We start from the raw sequence: 19,811 nt of genomic DNA on the forward strand, positions 1-19,811 counted from the left end.
GGAAAGTTCCAAAGAAGGAGGTGACATATTCTTTGCCTCCAGTATGCTTAAAACAAGCAAGGGAGGCAAACATGAAAACATTTTCAAATGGAGACGTTAAAATAAGTATGTGACTGTTACACTTGAATAAACATATAAACCAAAGAATGGAAGATGGATATAAATAGGATCATAAATCCTAGAGGCAGCTGATGGGTTTAGGTGGCTTAGGGGGTTAGGAATTAAGTGGCCAAGACCTGTTGGAGGAGGTGGAATTTTAGGATGGTTCGAGTGGCTTGGTGCCACCAATCCAGCTACCTCCTTCATTCATTCAATCATATTTACTGAGCACTTACTGAGTGCAGAGCACTGTACAAAACGCTTTGGAGAGTACACTTCAAGCTGCAACAAGCTTACAGTCTAGGCCTTCTAGTGGCTGCCTTAGGTACAAGAGATGGCAGGCTAAGCTCTCACTGCAGGCTTGCATTCTTCCATTCTATGGTACCAACAGGAGGTCATGGACCCTGGATCCATCCAAGGCAGTGCAGGTTGAAAGACTTTCATGGTATTTCCCTTCATCTTAATGTTGCCACCAGAATCCAAGTGATGAGCCAGCTAACAGGGCTATTAAAAATGATAGAAATTTTCATTGCATGGAAGGGCTGAAGAGTATTGTTTGAGAAGCAGTTTGCCCTCGTGGAAAGAACATGGGCAGTTCTAATCTCGGTTCTGCCATTTGCATGCTATGTGACCTTAGGCAAGTCACTTAACTTCTCTGTGCTTCAGTGTTCCCATTTATAAAATGGGTATTAAATACTCTCCATAAATAATGATATTTATTGAGTACTTTTGGTGTGCAGAGCATTGTACTAAGTGCTATAGCACTTGTCTCAAAGGTACACTGCAATCGTTTAACAACTGCTACAGTTATTATTGTTTCCATGAATTAGAATCCTCCTGAACACACTTTGAAGTCCACCCACTTGAAAACTGAAAATTGCTGTTCAGGTTTACTGATGGCTTTGCCCACCCCCTAGTCTCCCCACTGCCCTGATTATCAAATATCTACCTCAGTGCCTAGGACAGGGCTTGGCACATAGTAAGTGCTTAACAAATGCCACAGTTATTATTGTTCCCCCAGCCTGGCTGGAATCTAAGTCTGCTCAGAGTGACTGCTCAGAGGCAGGTGGCCATACTGACTCAGAAAAGTCTGCTTCTGCTCTCCTTCTGCCTTGGCTCCTTTTCCTACCCTCTTCATGCTCTTAGATTATGACACCTCTCCTTCCCTCATCCTCCCCGCCCCCGCCAGGCAGGGACCATTTCTATTTCTCTCTTCTGTATTTTCTCCCAGCGCTTAGTACAGTGCTGTGTGTTACTCTCCACCCTCCACCATTTTGTGTCCATTGCATTACATCGCCTCACTATCACTTGGATACTCTAGATTTAACTGTAGTGGGCAGTTATGCTCTTCTTTTTAGCCCAGCTGGCGAATATTTTGAGAGCCATGGAAAATGGCCTGGGTTGGGGTTTCACCTTCTGTTCTGGGGCCTTGTTTCACCAAAGCTAAGGTTTGGAAGGGAGCCTGGAACCTGCCTGAGACACATTCAGCTCTGAAGTGCATGGAGAGGGAGGGGCCTGAAAATTTATCAGCTCAGTGAGATTTTGATGGCCTAAGCCTCTTCCTGGAAGCTTTTGATGTAGCACCTCATGGGGTGAAGATCAAAGGAGATTAAAAGGAAGTAACCAGTTAAGGAAGTTCTTCAGAGCTGAACTGTAACCTAGGGCTACTAGAAAACCTTTTGGAATGTTGTAAAACAAACATCCTACCCAACCCATCCTTCCTTTTTACTGTTGGAAGGCCACTGCTACATTTCCAGGCTTTCTTATTAATAAATCAGATCCCAAAATAATAATCTTCATTTTTGTCCTGATGATCTCTCCCAACCAATGGAAAACAGTCCATGGTTTCCTTGAGTTGACTATTTTATTTTCAGATGGGTTGGGGTGCCACTTGCCCAGCACAGGATTCTCAAAAGAACTGAAGTTGTGATTTCACTTGGGATTCACTGCTCTATAAAATCCAGTGCTATAAGGGGTTCTGGAGAGAATGAAGATGTTGTACTGTCTGGTTTGATACCCCTGAAATTTCCCTAGCCTAAAATGAAGCTGTGTCATGTTATTGTGGTTTGGTACCCCTAAAATCCTCTAGTCTAAAGCTCGTAAGCCCCAGCTCTCAAGAGAGTAGAATCTTCCACAAACATGTTGAACTGAGCCATTTCCTCCTTTTGTTGCTATTTTGATCCTAGTGGAATCCTGGCAGCGGAAGCTGAACTTATGTATATCAATGAAGTGGAACGTTTGGATGGGTTTGGACAGGAGAGTTTTCCTGTGAAGGTAATGTATCATGGCTCCCAGGCTCCTAGGCTTTCCAAGGAATCTGGGACCAGAAATCTGGGGAGAGATGTTAGAGCAGTTGCTAGAGTGTCACTAGGATCACCTTGACCCCTGCATTGCTACCTAATGATGATTCCTATCTCTACTCTTCCACAGTGAGGGAGCAGTTATAAAGCTTTTGGGTTCTAAAGTCTTCTGTGGTGTACTGGGAGCAGGCTTAACTAGAAAGACTGAAAGACGTCAGCTTTATAACAGCAATCCAATCTATCAGCCCCTTCTCATCTTTAGAAGCCCACTGGTAATAAAATGAATGAAATATTCTCATCTCCTTGTCTGACAAAGACTGGTTACTCAACCTGGTTAAGAAGACCAGGAACGATTTCCCATTCTAAAGTGTTAATCATTAAGTGCTCTCCCAGCTTGCAACTCTGCTGTCTATGTTTTTGTTATTCTCTTTGCCATTGACCAGCTCGAAAAGTGGTTCAAAGCCAAGAAGTGAGATTCAACTTTCCCGTTTCCTTTCATTTGTATTGGCCTCCTCTCCAGCATTAAGCTGCCTCCTAGAATCTGGGAGCCTTTACATTTTGAATAATCTTTTCATTTATTCAGTCATATTTATTGGGTGCTTACTGTGTGCAAAGTACTGTTCTAAGCACTTAAAATATTTGACACAAGGCAGGCATTTTAAAACGGGCCATTCTGGGCATGCTGAATCTATCAATCAGTGGTATTTACTGAGTGCTTTCTGTGTGCAGAGCACTGTACTAAGCGCTTGGGTGAGTATAGTGCAATGGAATTGGTAGTCACGATCCCTGCCCTCAAAGAGTCTAGTTGGGGAGGCACACATTAAAATAAATTACAGATAAGGGGAAGATAGAAAGAGACAGAAAAAGTTAGAAAAAGTCAACTCTGGACTTGAGCCACTTGAAGGCCAATTTGGGATGTTCCCCTGTCTAGTGTAATTTGCTGGAAGCTGCCACACTTTTGTACCATTTCAGCAAGAGCATTTTGCTTTGAGCTGGTTTTGCTGAATGGTCTATAAGTGTTCTGTTTTCTCTCTGATGCTCATGTGCAGTTTGTCTTAATGGCAACTACCCATGTGCATCAGTGGGAGAAGAGGATGGTAGACGTTTGTGAAATGGCTAATAGCTAGTTTTTAAATTTGTTTAATTCTCTTCCACTTCTCCAGAGGCTGTCCTTTGTAGGATTGTAATCCATTTTTGGTGTGTTAATGCCTCATGATGCCATCTGCGAAACCACTTCAATTTCAACAGCCCACAGACTGACAAGATGGGCTGGGGCCCCAAAAACCTATAGGAAGCTCTCCTCCCCTTCTTCTGGAAAATTACTTTCTAGCTGCCAAATGACAGGCTGTAGGTTGGTTGGTTCCAGCGGTGGGACCCAGTGGAAAGAACACAGGCCTGGGAGGCAGAGGCCCTGGGTTCTAGACCCTGTTCTGCCACTTGCCTGCTTTGTAACCTGGGACAAGACACCTAACGTCTCTGTGCTTCAGTTTCCTCCTCTGAAAAATGGGGATTCAATACCTGGTCTTTCTCTTACTTAGACTGTGAGCGTGATAAGGGATAGGCACTAAATTCAACCTGATTATCCTGTCTCTACCTCAGGGATTAATGCAGTGCTTGGCCTATAGTAAGCCCGTAAAATAAACTGCCATTGTTACCAATTGATGGAGCCCTTACTCTGTGTAGACCACGGTACTAAGTGCTTGGGAGAGTACAGATACAGCAGACTTGGTAGTCACGTTCTCTGCCCATACAAAGCTTACAGTATAGAGGGGATTGTGATTGTCCTGGTAGGAGTATTTTTTAAATCTGCTAATCAAAAATTCAAGGCCAATCTGCATTGAGGTTAAAACTGGAGAACAGAAGTAGCTGAGCCATTGAGATAAGTTTCCCTTCCTAATAACAACATCCCTGGTTTGCCCTCAGGGGAAAGAGTAAGGAAGAGTTCTACCACCCTTGGGGAACCAAGGACAAGCCTCCATCCTGAGATCTCAGGACCGAGAACCTATGTGAAAAAAATTGATCTTGGTCGTGGTCTGTGCAGCAGGATTCACAATCTCCCTTCTCCTAAAGTCGTGTTCCTTCTGGGACACTGGCTGGAAACACAATCCTCAGTTGTGTGGCAGTGCTGTTTAGTATTGCTTCTTGTTCCCCTTGTTGACTCTCTTTCTCTTCTTGGCCCCTCCCTCTGGCTGCCATTTCTCTCCGTGATCACACAAGGTCACAGGGTGCTTGGAACATGAATGACTGTGGTGATAGAGATGAAGTTACAGCTGCAACTGGAAAAACAATAGCAATAGACCAAAGAGCACAAAAAAACTTCAATTTTCAAAGAATGGTTGGGTTTTAGCATACAGTTCTAAATTTCTTTGACTAGGTGGTCATTCTCAATCTAAGTTTTAGAAATAAGTATGTGCTCAAGCCAAATAAAATCTAGCCCTTCTTCCTGTGCTTTCATGTAGGATTTTCCCACAAGTCATTCCAGATGTATATAAGAATGGGTTAGGAGGTGACTGAAGATTCTTTCTATCACCCCATTTACCTGTTTTGTTCTGCACAGTTCCACCCATTTTTCATTTCACTTCCTTCACCCTGGCCTGGGTTAATACTGATTTTCTTCATATGATCTTTCGGTGTTCCAATTTTTCAATTGCCTCTCTTCAACAAATAAGTCGCTTCTCTTCTTCCACATTCTGCCTCAGAAATCTTCTTTCTCCCAAGGCTTTTGGCCCTTCTGCCAACAATGATGACTCTCCCCAAATTTCCTCAAATGTTTTCTTCTTTGCCTCCTTCCATGTGTCTTTCAAGTTGGTTAACTCTCTGAACCAGAACTGTATCCCCCTAAGATTTCAACTGTTGTCCTTGAGTTCAGATTTTGGGAATCAAAAGACCATTCATAATGCTATTCACCTATAGCATATTCAGCTTTAACCATCCTTCTTTGGCTAGTGTCTGCTCTGGACACTGCGGCATGTTTTTTGATGACTAGAGGTAGATGAAATTGGTGGTTTATTGAGTTGTATGACATTGGTGGGCTCTTTTGCCGTGTCTCCTAGTAGACACTATATTGTCAGATGTCTCTTAGATAGTCCTACCCCATTACACACACATACCGGCCACTCATGCTGCTGAGATCAATTTGGGGAGTCCCTAGTGCCACTATAGAGGCTGATACGAGAAGGATCTCCTGCTGTGGAATTATGGGGAGTGACCCCAGCCCCTGCAAATTCTCAAAGCTCTGTGTCCTCAGTGCTATGGGGTAATGTATAACTTTTCTTAAGTAAGGAGTGAAAGAATTAAATAGAAGCTATAGTAAGAACTATTTAGCCCTTCATGCAGTTACTAACCATCACTGAATGATGTTTTTGTGCAGGACAATCATGGAAACAATATGCACCTTGGCATTTTCTTCATGGGAATATTTGTAAGGAACAGAATTGGAAGGCAAGCTGTAATATACAGGTAAAATCAAATTAACTTGGATTTCTTCTTATGCCTTGTCATCATGTATTTCTGCAAATTACTGAGCAGAGGGGAGTGGAGTTAACCAAGTGAGTGATAAATCAAAGAGTTGGCACCACCGCTTTTGATTGATGGATAGAGAACCTATTCAGAGCCTATAGAGGTGCATAATGTCTTCCATCGGAATTGAAATCTTCGGTACTAAATAAATTCCTGTTGACTGATCAGTGAAATTTTCTGATGAAACAATCAATCAGTGGTATTTATTGAGCACTTACTGCTTACTGTGAGCAGAGCACTGTACTAAGCTTTTGGGTGAGTACAATATAACAGAGTTGGTAAAAACGTTCCCTGCCTAGGAGTTTGCCAACTCAGTTGGGAGGGTTGATTTTGGGAACAACAATTCAACAAAGGTTTCAAGTCACTTTAATTTATATTGGCTTTGAGTTTTTAAGACTTTGATAATGCTTTACAAACAGTGGCTATTCTCTGTCCCAGTAGGGATCTGTTACTGTAGCCTTTGGGAACTTCTCAGTTCTGCTGATGTCTGAACACTGACTGAACATCATTTAAAAAAAATCACCTCTTATGGTTGATTTTAATTCTGTGGCTACCTAATCTTTGCAGGAGGGATATTTTAAGAAGCTCCCTTAAGTGTGTGTGTCTCATATTTTATGATTTTTGTTCACTTCCTAGTTGAATGTAGTTTACAGCTTGGAATTCTAGTCCAGATCAGTACTGGTATCTCACAATTATTTTTTTCTCAGTCCCTCAGTATTAGACTTTTCTCCCAAACACATTCAAGCTTGCTGCAGTGTTTGTGGAATGTATGGTTCCTTTTCCATCCTTTCATCAATATATTTTGGAAAATGCAGAAATCTGCATGGCCCTTGGTCCATTCTATGTAGCTTTAGGTCCTTCTTAGAATAGCAAGACCTCTATATAAAGAAGATATGTTAATATAGTTGGGGATAAAAAGTGTTTTTATGAACTGAAAGAGCTACTGATTACCAAGGTCAGTCAGTCAATCATACTTATTGGGCACTTTCTGTGTGTGCTAAACACTGTACTAAGCACTTGGGAGAGTATACTGTAACTATAAACAGACACATTCCCTGCTATATTGTTTCATAAGGCACAGTAGGGGTTTTATCCCAATCTTGGCCATTCTCATCTTTGCTTGGGTTTTCATTTTACTGAAAGTAGTCACTGAGTTGAAGAAATGGACTCCATCTCAGTGTGAGCACTCACTAAATTCAGACAGCAATGATTATGTTCAGGGAGCTATCTTTCTCTGTTTTGGCCCCTCATATTCAATGATGACCTTACTGGTGCAGATGGGTGTTGAGATCTTAAAATTCTGATTTTAGGCCAGTAGTTCCTTTAATGCAATTCATTCTTCAAGAATGTACCTTGGTTTTCAGATAGAGCTACTGCTTGGAGAGCCCGCCTCTCATTGTCATTTGTTTTATTTGCCTCCTGGTGTGCCTATAGCCCTTACCCTGAGCCACCCCAACGCTGATTGATAATAGTAACACAAATTTGTGTTACTATGAGCCCTAAAGAGAGCCGATGTGGATTATGGTTATTTGAATACTTCCAGCATTGGGTCAGAAGCAAACAATTAGATGTGCCAATCTGTCATTAGAAGGAAAGGCTCCTGAAAGGTATTTGAGAAGCATTCATTAGAGAGCCCTTAGGCAAAATTGTCTACTTCTTCAATCTAGAAAATTAAAAACAAAGCCCAAAAAGCCCATTGCAAATTTCCCTGACAGCTAATCATAGTGGAACCATAGCTTATCATAATTGTAATTTCTCTGTGCACTTGAGGATTTTGAGCCGCTTAGCATCCTCCTTTCATATGCTCTTTTACAGGAGGGTGTGGTTGACTTTAAAATTGATCCCTTTCTTGAAGGAGGAAAATGTCCATAGTGTTGTTCAGGGCTGCAGTTCTCCCTAAAATGTTTTGAATGTATTCTATTAAATGGAACTTTAGAAACCTCTTAAATATGTCGCTTGAGAGAGCAACTGTGTTTCTTGTTCATAGGTGGAATGATATTGGGAATATAACACACAACAAGTCGGCCATCCTCGTAGAGCTGATCAACAAGGAAGAGACGGTCCTCTTCCATACAGTAAGTAAACTCGCCGACAGAGAGAACGAAACTTATGCTTTGAGGCTGGCTGTGTGAACTTTTAACTCATGATGTTCTACGCTTGTTCTCTCTTTCTGTGAAGAATAAAAGCCTTTCTCACAGAGATAGCATGGGAGAAAGGGTGGAGTCTGTGCATCGAAAGTGCTTGGGGAATTATGCTTTTAATGAGTCTTGGGACTGAGATAATGAAGCACCAAGTCTTAGGTGCCAGATTTTTGAGCTGACTCTTCAGTTCTCGGGTTGAAGTCTCTGGAGTCTTGAATGCACCCAATTTGAGCTGGCTCTTCATTTTTTATTTTTATTTCTGTAAATGGCAGGGTTGTTTTCCGACCATCAATGAGGTCAGTCTGAGTAAAGACATAGTCTCAGCGTGTATTAGCCTAGAACAAAAAGGGTCATCGTGCTGCAATTAGCATTGGTTTTCAGCTATGTTATTCACCTGGTCCTTGCCTCCATCATTTGCAGTTGTTTACAGGTAAATCCTGCTTGGGTTTTACCTCCGGTTACTTTTTGTAGCTGACCTGGGTTTTGAGCCAGCCGTGAAGTAAGGACAACAACTAATCGGCCTCCATAGTGGCCCGGATCAGAGCTTAGCCTTTCCAACGCTCCATTCCACCTTAATTTGCACGAGGGTTTGGGTTCATTCAGTGTGGTTGGTTCCTTTTTTAAAGCTGGGAGATAGATGGTGACATGTTAAGACATGCCAAACGTATCCGGGTGATCCCAGAGCGTCGGATGTACGGATTTCCTTGCCAGCTGGCATGGCGTGTCATCCTGTAATCGGCGTTATTGCTATTAAATTTTCAGTAGCTCTTTCGGTAGCAGTCATCACTTCAACGAAATACAGTTGGAAAGACATGTTATAAGCCAGAACCTACCGCACTGAAATGCGTACATAATCAGATAAATATTTACGTTTTCCCTGTCCTCTTTTTTTCAAGGATGATATTGAAAATGCCAAATATATTTCTCGGTTGTTTGCTACAAGACACAAGTTTTACAAGCAGAACAAAATCTGCACTGAGTAAGTAAATACCGTATTCCCTGACTCATTTTCTCGAGTGGATGTGGATTTTGTCAAATGTGTTTGCTCTCAAAAACGCTGATGTGGTTAGCCTCCTCCCTATCCCCTTGACAGCATCCTGAAGCCAAAGGAGTAAATTAAAAACAGGAGGCAGGGAGTTTCAAAGTGAGTTCTGAGGTCTGGAGGGAGAGGAAGAATCAGATCCTTACCCTCAGCTGGGAGCCTGGAGCAACAGAATGGCTTGGCAACAGACACATGGAAAGATGAAATCCTCAAAGTTAGAGAGACAAGGACGATGATCAATAAGAGAGCAGTAGAGCACTGTGGCTAGAGGAGCAGGGTTTCAGGGACTTTGTGGCTCTATCTAACCCCCACAGAGGCCAGAGCCATGGCCTTCTCAGCATTCTAAAACCCGAGTTGGGTTCTTGCCGCTGGTGTTTGAGTCCTTCCTGGGCTGAAGCAGGGGTTGATGGGAGTCAGTCTAGACTTGCGTTCTGGGTTAATCTCCTCCTGCCTGTCTCTAACAAAGCTCTCTTTGAAATTAAAATGCACTTGGACCCTGCTAGCAACAGTGTGTTCCTGTGCGTTTTCCAAATGTGATTATTTTCCCCACCTCTGCTGTAAAATGACCCTATTGCTATTTGTATTTCTTCTGTGTGTATTGCCTCTAATGGCACATAGCATCATTCACCAGGTCAGAAACTTTAAGGAAGGAAATTGTGTCTTTCCTTCTTATGCTTGAGCATTGTATTTCTGCCTCAACTTTCTCTTTTTTTTTCCATCCTCTCCAAATATTCACATTTGCATTTAGCTGCTCTAACTTGAGAGCAGATCAGACTGGCAATACACCAGTAATCCTTTCTCCAGTCCTGAATAGTGTATCCTGCCATTAGTGATTTGGAACAACCTCTATGAGATGCCATCATTGTTTTCACTTTCACTCAAAGCTACCACTTAGGCCATCTTGAGCTATCACTTTGAGGTAGCTGTTTTCATTTCTCAGTAAGTTTCTAACTTCGTGTGATTTTATTTTCATTTTTATTTCTATAATGGCAGGGTTGTTTTCTGACCATCAGTAAGGCCAATCTGAGTAGAGATAGTCTCGGCATGTGTTAGCCAGGAACGAAAACCGAACTGTATATTCTAAGTGCTTAGTACAGTGCTCTGCACACAGTAAGGGCTTAATAAATATGACTGAATGAAAAGGGTCGTCACGCAGCAATTAGCATAGGAATCATTTTCACCTGTACTGGATTTTCAGCTTCCTAAGAGGTGATAGGATGTTTCAGATTTAGTAATTGTCCTCTTGGTTTTCCTCCAGAAATGAGCCCGTCTATTAAATCTGCCCTCTAACACTAGATTGTAATCATTTCTCAATTTTCCTACAGACAGTCAAGTTCTCCACCCCCAATCAGACGTCGACCTACATGGAGTCGGTCATCCTTGGTGGGTATCAAGACTTGCTTATCAGCCCCGTCCTGTTGAGGAGCTTAGGCAAAGACCATAGTTTTATAGTTAACTTGGGAGAAGGCATGACCCAGTACTCTTATTCTTGCCGAGATACCCATATAGGGCTATTTGTTGGTGTTGATGTTATCAGAGGGAAGTTGACCCTAACCCTAATCAGTCTCAGGGGGAGAAAGGCTTGGAGACTGTGCCTGACTGTCATTTAGAGACGGTTCTTGAGATTGTAGGGGGCTCTGCAAGGATGTCACTTTTAAAAAGAAAATTAAATGGAGAAATCTCAGACCCAACCTGACACTGCCCACCATAGCCTGATGGAGTCTTGCAGTATGGCATCCAAGCCCAAATTGATAACGTGACCTCTGGAAGTGCGTTTGGGGACATTTTGGAACAATTTATCAATTTGGGATTACCCCTGTGGGTTGTGGGAGTTGTTGTCCCACCAGTTAGGGCACCCCACTTGTGCAACTGTCTCCCCAGATTTGAGGTCTAAGTCTCTTTGGTTTGTGAGTGTATCAGCTGTGGCACTGTGATCATCTCCTCTCCTTCCCAAAATGGACCAGTTGGGAGCCATGGGAGTTGCTGGTTTGAACCAAACCTGGTTGGGCTTGCATTAGCCAGTGGTATCCTTGGACCAGACCGGACCCCCCTACAAGGCTCTAAATCTACAGATTCCATGATTGAAGATCAAGAAATCTTCATACCTAAGAAAAAATTTCTAATTCTGCTCAGGTGGACTCAGTTCTTCTATAATGTGGAGGTTATAGTCCTGACAAACCCCACATTAAAAAATGTCCATGTTACCTTATATGTACATCAGTCGGTGTCTGCACGTGCACACAGCCAAATCATCTGACATCCCATCTCATTAGACAGACACATATGGTTAGAGCAATGTTCCCTACATCCCTAGTGTTGTTCTGCTGAAACAGGTCATGAAGACCCACATTATGGAACAACTGTGCATTGGCCCTTTCCACACTTTTTTTTTCCAGTTCTTCCCTCTACTCCTTATAGCTATGCCCACCCTTCACTAGGCTAAGAGATTGAAAGTGTCTGCCTGTCCTATGTGTCTATGAATCAACCTCCCAGCCCCTATTCAAATTCCACTTCTTTCCCCTTCTAAGTCCCAAAGTTCCCAGATCAGAGGATCACAACATCCCCAAGATCTGCCCTTTCCTCTCCATCTAAACCGCTACCACTTTAGTACAGTCACTCATCCTATCCCAACTGGATTACTGCCTCAGCCTCCTTTCTGGTCTCCCAACCACCTCTCTTTCCCCACTTCAGTCCATACTTCACTCTGCTGCTCAGATTTTCTACAGAAAGGTTCTGGGTATATCACCCCCCACCCCCCTGAAAAATCTCCAGTGGTTGCCTATCAAACTCCATGTCAAACAAAAACTCCTTACTATTGGCTTCAAAGCTCTCCATCACTTTGCCCTCCCTTACCTCAGCTCCTTCTCTCCTTCTACATCCCAGCCTGCCCACTCCGTTTCTCTGGTGCTAACCTTTTCACTGTTCATCATTCTCGCCAGTCCCACCGTTGACCCCTGGCCCACATCCTACTTCTGCCCTCCTTCCTCAAATCTGCCAATCACACTTCCCCGCCTTCAAAGCCCTACTGAAGGCTCATGTCCTCCAAGAGGCCTTCCCAGACTAAGCCCCCCTTTTCCTCAGTTCCCCCTCCCTGCATTGCCCCGAATCGCTCCCTTTGCTCTACCCTGCTCTCCCTGTCCCACAACACTTGTGTATATGTGTACAAATCTATAATTCTATTTACTTAAATTGATGCCTGTTTACTTATTTTGATGTCTATCTCCCCCATTCTGGACTGTAAGCCTTGTGTGGGCAGGAATTGTATCTATTGCTGATTTGTACTTTCCAAGTGCTTAGTACAGTGCTCTGCACACAGTAAGTGCGCAGTAAGTATGATTGAATGCGTGAAGAAGAGATCTATACTCAGAATGGGGATGTATTGCTTAGTCACCTATACAGACGCTTCCTCAGTGTATGGAATTCTGACGGAATGTCACAGAATTTGAAAGATGGAACCCATATCACCCTGAGGGCAAATATCATGCCTTTTACCCACTCCTACAAACTTAGAATAATCTGCACAGTAGCTCATTTAGACTAAAAGCCTCATACGAAAAGAGAGACCAGGAGGCAAAAGAGAAAGCAGTCCCAGGACCTACAACCGTTGTCTAGCAATATAATAATCAATTAATCGATCAATTGTATTTATTGAGTGCTGACTGTGTGCAGAATACTGTACTAAGCTCTTGGGGGAGTACAGTATAAGAGAGTTGGTTGACACATTCTCTGCCCAAAGTAAGCTTAGAATCTAGATATAAGGGACAACCTTTTAGTGTGCCCACTGGCCAAGACTGTGGATTCCTACATTAACCTTTCAGCCACACACGCACCTGTGGGTGAACTCCACCATCAGAGGTGTCTTCTAATCTAATGCCGACCTGTTCATCCCAAGCGCTTAGTACAGTGCTCTGCACATAGTAAGCGCTCAATAAATACTATTGAATGAATAATCTAGTTAGGATGCCTATTCCTCTTGCCTCGCATTCTATATGTCTTTTCCCCTTTGTTAGTGACTGCACGTTTGAATGAATGAGATCATTTCCCAGGAGGGCCAATAAAACTTCATGGGAGGTGGTAAGGTGACCTTATCTCTAGATCTGATTCTAGGTTTTGAGCATATTTGATTTGGATAATGGAAGCTCACAGGAAAGGTGAATGGTGTCTTCCGTTTTGTAATGCTAATTGGCTTGTAAACATTTCATCAACTAGATAGTTGCTTGGAAAGAGGGAATCCAAGACCAGCAAGTACCACCCCCCCCCATTTCACCTTCTCCCCTTGTGCCCAATTGTTATCTTTGAATAAGCAAGCCGACATATTTCTCATTACCTTCAACTCTAAATGAGAGCAGGAGACTATCCAAGTTTGGTATCTTCCAGCCTCCTGGCTGTCCCTCCTGCTTCTCTTTCTGCCACTGTCATCTCTCCCTGGTATCCCCATCAGAGGTTGAAGAAAAGAAGAAAAAAGAACAACGCTCCAGTCACTTAATTTGGTTCTTTACTGGCTGATCTGCTGAAATGTTTGGTGAGGGTAGAGATTGAAGATCTCAGCTAAAAATGAAATGGAGGGATTATCAGTGAGTTTTCCACTATCCCAAATCTTCCTGGCCCCATCACCTTGGATATTCAGGATAAGACCTATACCCTCTGGCTTCTTCAGAGTAAAGGTGGGGTAGTTGAGGGGGAGGGGCAGAAAGTTCTCAGGAAGCCCAATCTTCCTAAAATCCTCTGAGCCTGGAGACCTGCACTCTTGTTTCTAGAGGCCTGTAATTAACAAATTGGTAAATATCCTCCAGACAGTAGAACGTGCCCAGACAATGGCCCGGAATCTTAGCATGTTGAATTGGAATCTATTCAACCTAGTTAAGAAGAATGAGAGGTTGGATTCCAAAAGAAGATTCTTGTAGTAGCAGCTCAAAAACTAGTCAGTGGCTCATTTTAAGGATGAGCAGAGCTGTCATAGGCACATTTGGTGCACAAGTGGATTGGATGATCAAGTGCAGCGATAATCCAAAGCCAACCCTTAGTCTGTTCCCAGGCAGGTGAGTAATAATCACTATTATTCACTTATGCCCCTTGTGAGAAGTGAAATAGAGGGGCAAATGGGTTGTGATGTGTTCAGGAAAGAGAAGCCCTGCAACAAAAAAGAAGCATGATAAAACCCACAAACCCTGAAAACTTAAAAGTCAATTGTTTTTTCTGACTTGGCAAACTTGAATTTTGGTCTTTTGTTGAGTTTCATTGTTGTTGTTTTTGCTTTCTTTTAGCCCCGGCAGCAGCCATATATAATGCCTCCTATGCACATCCAGTGTGGAGAACACTACTCAGAAACTCACACCTCACAAGGTATCTGAGGCATGTGTTTCCTATCTGAGAAGGGAAAGAGGGAGGGGGACTATTAGGCAAATCCTACCCCTGTTGGTCATGAGTTATCCAGCTGATTGGTTCTGTGCTGAGTCAGGGAGGGGAGAAGGGAGGGGGAGTCTAGTACTTATACCACCATGAGCCTCCCAAATCGACTTGCTGGGTACTGCCTTGGACTCTTTTGGTTAGAACATAGGCCGTGGGGTGCAGAGATGATCTTGGGAGCGTTCTTTCAATCATACTTTGTTCCTGAGGACCTTGATGAGAGAACTTTGGATCGTAGGGGAGCGGGAAGCAAGATGAGGAAGGCTGAGATAAAAGGGAATAATGATAGTGATAATTGTGGTATTTGTTAAGTGCTTACTATGTGCCAAACACTGTACTAAGCCCTGGGGTAGATGCAGGATAGTCAGGTCCCACATGGGGTTCACAGACTAAATAGTCGGGAGAACAGGTATTGGATCCCCATTTTGCAGATGAGGGAACTGAGTCCCAGACAAGTTAAGTTACTTGCCCAAAGCCCCACAGCAGGTTCGTGGTGGATCCGGGATTAGAACCCAGGTTCTCTGACTACCAGGCCCGTACTCTTTCCACTGGAGTGAAAGGAGAAGACTGAAAAATACAGTTTCATAGTAAGCTCAGGAGCAAGTTGACAGATCTCTGCCAGGATAGCCCAGAAAATGAAATGTAAAAATAATCTTTCAAGTCTTCCTAGGCGAGTATATTGAATCGTGATTTTAGGTGTCTTCTTTCAGGCTTACAGGACACTTGAGAGCTTTTGTTTAATATGTGTTGGTTTAACCAGCACCAAGGCAGATACAGTTTTCCTTTGGGAGAGCTTGTTCTTTTAAAAAACAAAAAACCTCTTCCACATTTATAAGCAGAAAATGCCCATTAATCCGGTGGCTCCCGGGCTTTTGTTCAACTTTCATTGCAGACAGCATTTTCCATGGGAACGAGGAAGCATTTTACGGCCGGTCTCAGAGCAGCCTGGATAGGTGCGCGATGGACTTGAATTACTTAAATGGGACTGTGACCAACGGCAGTGTCTGCAGCGCCCACAGCATGAACTCTCTCAACTGCTCCCAGAATTTCATTCAGGCTTCCCCGGTGTCCTCCAACCTCAGCATTCCGGGGAGTGACATCATGAGAGCCGACTACATCCCCAGCCATCGACACAGCGCCATCATCGTCCCGTCCTACCGGCCCACGCCGGATTACGAGACGGTCATGAGGCAGATGAAGAGGGGCGTGATGCCCACGGAGAGCCAGAGTCAGTCTTTGAGGAACCTCAACATCGGGAACACACATGCCTACAAGCAACCGGAAGACTTAGTGTACAGCCAACCTGAAATGCGGGAGAGGCACCCCTACACGGTTCCCTACGGACTGCAGGCCGGGTATAACAAGCCCGTAGCTCCCTGTGACCCACCGACCCCAAACCACACCGTGCAGAACAAGACGGCGGCCAGCGCCATATCCCACACGGTGAGCACCCCAGAGCTCGCCAACATGCAGCTGCAGAATCACCAGGGCTACAGCACGACCCACATGCTCAAAAACTATCTCTCCAGGCCGCCGCCCCCTTACCCACGCCCACGCCCGGCCACCAGCACGCCAGACCTGGCCAGCCACCGCCACAAGTACGTCAGCGGCAGCAGCCCCGACCTGGTCACCAGGAAGGTCCAGCTGTCGGTAAAGACTTTCCAAGAAGACAGCTCCCCCGTGGTCCACCAGTCCCTTCAGGAGGTCAGTGAGCCCTTGATGGCGGCCAAACACCACGCAGCCACGAACAAGCACCACAGCCTGGAAGTGATCAGCAACATGGTGCGTGGGATAGAAGCCATGGCCCTGAAGACTCTCAATGCCCCCCTGCCCCGCCGCAATACCCTGCGCGAGCAGGCGCCACAGGAGGCGGGAAGCATGCAGATGGGCCGGGAAGTCCAACAACAGCTCCCGACCTACCTCCACAAGAAGACCTTCTCGGATGCCACGATGCTGATCCACAGCAGCGAGAGCGAGGAGGAAGAAGAGGCGCCAGGATCCGTGCCCCAGATACCCGCCCTCCATGAGAACCTGGAATACAGTGCCCAGTTACAAGCCGCATTGGCCCGGATTCCCAACAGACCTCCTCCGGAGTATCCCGGGCCAAGGAAGAGTGTAAGCAATGGGGCGCTCAGACAGGACCAAGTCTGCATTTCCGTGGCCGTCGCCAGGGCCAGGGCCATGAGGCCGGGGCCCACCAAGGCCATCAGCGTGGCCCGTACCGATCAGCTGGCGGTGAATGGCTCCTCTCTAGGGCCATCCATCTCAGAGCCTGACCTCACGAGTGTGAAGGAGAGGGTCAAGAAAGAACCCGTGAAGGAGAGACCGGTGTCGGAGATGTTTTCATTAGAAGACAGCATTATTGAAAGAGAAATGATGATTAGAGTAAGTAATATTTCCTCAGGTACGGTGAGTGAACCATGCTGGTTTTCCTCAGCCTTCCCTCTTCTCCCCCCCATTTATCCCGTTTCAGAATCCGCAACCCGGGACAGGATTTCTTTCAGACACAGAGATGAGCCCAGAGGTGTATTCAGAAAATGCTTTTCCAAGTGGGAAAAAAAAAAATCTGTTGAAAATAAGCCAAGTAACATTTTCCAAGTTGCAAGTTTTCTAGTACCTTCAAACACTTTTGAATCCCATCCCTGCCTTCCCCTATTGACTTACTTGTACTAAATATTATTACTGTATCTGTGGAAGCAAAATGTGACTGGGCTCAAACTGCTAGGGAGCATCCGATGTTGATTCACTGCTTGTGTTAGCCTAACCTTATACTTCTCTGGGAGGACCAAAAAGGATTTGTTTTCATTGTATTTTTCTGAGGCAGCAGATGAGGGTTATTTTAACTAGATTGTAATACAAGGATAGCTAGGCCCACAGTGTGTTTTGGCCCCATTTTCAATGAACTCACACCACCTGTACTACTAGTAATGCTAGACCTAACCAACAAAAACCAAAACAATTGAATGGATAAACCAGAACTTCACAATCATCAAAGTATGAAGAATAATTTCATTTTAGCAGTTCAACCTATTCTCATACCATAAACCTTATGTAAAGAGTTAAGTAGTTTAAATCCATGATTAGACAAGGTCCTTGATATCGTCCTAAGCAGAGATGGTGCTTGGGCACCAGAGGTTCTCAGTCCAGTGGAGAAGCTCATTTATTAATAATAATAATAATAATAATAATAGTATTATTATTAGGTAGATCAGTTACTGGGCAGAGATAAAAAAAATTGTGATGTCCTACTTATTACTCTGAAAATATCAAAATCCATATTAAAGTTCAGTGTTCTGAAATTTTAGTCCCTTTGCGAAACCATTTTTATTGTACTTAATCCAGAGGGACTTTGCTTTCAATTTACCATGTTTGTGAGGCTGAGTTGCCTAGGGTTTGCAGAAGTCCTTAAGTGAGAACGACTTTTCAAATTTACTCCATGGTTGTTTGCATGGTTTCTGCTGTTTTTCTGCTTGTTTTGGTCTGGAGGTATCCTGAATGAACAGGAAGGGAGGAGGTATAGTCAATCTGATCCCTAATTCAGACATTCAACCCTCACGATAAACTTGATTTGGGACACATTTTTCCCCACCTTTTATCCTCACCCTTAAAGCCTCAGGACCTTATTACTCCATGGGTTTGATCACTGCTATGAAAGCTGCAGAAATTCTGGCCTTTACTACATCCTGGGAAATTAGAGGTGGGAAAGAAAAATGACCATTCCACAGTTTCTACTGGATTATGGTTGAAATAGAGAAAGTTGACATCTTTGGTGACTCTGGTCCCTATTTCATCTAAATAATTTTCATAAGTTTCCCTAAATCAAAAACTGGTAATAAATTTGGGACTCACATCCCGAGTCTCACATCAGCCTAGCTGAAGAGGGAAAAAGAGTGGGAAAAGATTGCTTCCTCTCGTAATTCACATTTTGTTTTGTACTGGCCAGTTGGGAGATTGTCACCAAAACCATGATCAATTTCCCAGGAATCCCTGCTATAACAGCCATCTCTGATCTACTGGGAACTACTGATCCTCTCCCATCCCTCAACTGCACTAGCTCTCAGTTCTGATTTGCACATTGCTTGGTGAAGCAGGCTTTGCTTTCAGAGCATTTCTTGAAATTAAAAACGCAGCATGCAAGTTGAAACAGGCCCCTTGGCCAGTAGGAAGAATAGGAAAGTTGTATTTGAATTTACTCTACTAATGGTGATCATCTGCATTCCTTGGCTAAGGAGCTGCAGATTTGGGGAGATTAGAAAGCATTCCAGCATTTTCCTGGTATTATAAATAATCACCTGAAGATGAGAACGTGTTTTTTCTTGCCAAAGAATTTAGAGAAGCAGAAGATGGCAGGGCTGGAAGGCCAGAAGAGGCCACTCATGCTGGCTGCTTTGAACGGCCTCTCAGTGGCCCGGATCTCAGGGCCCGAAGTTAGCCACCTTGATGATGGGACCCACGTACCCATGGATGAAAGGGTAAGTGTTAAAGGTTAATTAATTTCTCCCTTCCCGGGATCATTCTTGGTGTTTTACGATTTTACACCCCTTTCCCCTTCAGCCTGGATCTCAATGGGCAGGACTCGTCTAGTTGAACCCTTTCGTTCCTTTAACAGAAGCCGCTTAGGAGGGCCAACCCCTGATTATCAGCTCAAAGAATTAAATTATTCAGTCCATCCCTTAGGGATTCCCTTTGTGGACAAGAAGGGATCAACAGCGTGGTAACATGGCCTAGTGGAGAGAGCACAGGAGTGGGAATCAGTAGACCTGGGTTCAAATCCCAGCTCTGCCCCTGGCCTACTTCATGACGGGGCAAGTCACCCTTTCTATTTCCTCATTTGAAAATGGGGATAAAATAGATTATATGCCCTAAAATATAATAAGTCCTATATACTGTGTCAGGAACTGTATCTGATTTTATAATCTCATATCTTAGCACTTAGCACATAGTAAGCACTTCATAAATGCCATAATAATAATAATTACTATTTCTTATTTATGCTTCTGTTTCTCCACTTCTTATGTGGCTCTTAGTAATTAAACCAAATGAGAAGGTAGGGAAGGTTTCTATCAGTACAATGTTGAATAGAAATAAAAAAACTCAAAGAACTCTAAAAGATCAGATGAACCAAACAAAACAGGGACAGTTTCTGTTTTCCTAGTTTTCTGCACTCTCAGTTAAACAAGTATCTATCTCAAATAGAAATAACCGGCTTTCTCTTCTAAATGGGGCTGATGGGGACATTTCTGTTGGGAAGGATATACTGCAGGTAGATGAGTTACCAAAGACCCAACATGAGTTCATATCCTT

The 19,811-nt window shown here is 43.8% G+C and overlaps 1 protein-coding gene across 3 annotated transcripts in view; it reads left to right on the forward strand.

Moving 5' to 3' along the window:
* PTPN14 (protein tyrosine phosphatase non-receptor type 14) overlaps nucleotides 1–19,811 on the forward strand; it is a 170,989-nt gene that overhangs the window by 126,808 nt on the left and 24,370 nt on the right. For all 3 annotated transcript variants that reach the window (XM_007672358.2, XM_039914848.1, XM_001511252.4), the window contains 8 exons: nucleotides 2,286–2,373; nucleotides 5,770–5,858; nucleotides 7,906–7,993; nucleotides 8,956–9,038; nucleotides 10,427–10,484; nucleotides 14,366–14,444; nucleotides 15,400–16,892; nucleotides 18,833–18,979. In XM_007672358.2, the coding sequence (XP_007670548.1) occupies nucleotides 2,286–2,373; nucleotides 5,770–5,858; nucleotides 7,906–7,993; nucleotides 8,956–9,038; nucleotides 10,427–10,484; nucleotides 14,366–14,444; nucleotides 15,400–16,892; nucleotides 18,833–18,979 (2,125 nt within the window). The remainder of the gene's footprint in view (nucleotides 1–2,285; nucleotides 2,374–5,769; nucleotides 5,859–7,905; nucleotides 7,994–8,955; nucleotides 9,039–10,426; nucleotides 10,485–14,365; nucleotides 14,445–15,399; nucleotides 16,893–18,832; nucleotides 18,980–19,811) is intronic.

Source organism: Ornithorhynchus anatinus, chromosome 19 (genome assembly GCF_004115215.2).
Source record: "Ornithorhynchus anatinus isolate Pmale09 chromosome 19, mOrnAna1.pri.v4, whole genome shotgun sequence".
NCBI classification, from domain to species: domain Eukaryota; kingdom Metazoa; phylum Chordata; class Mammalia; order Monotremata; family Ornithorhynchidae; genus Ornithorhynchus; species Ornithorhynchus anatinus.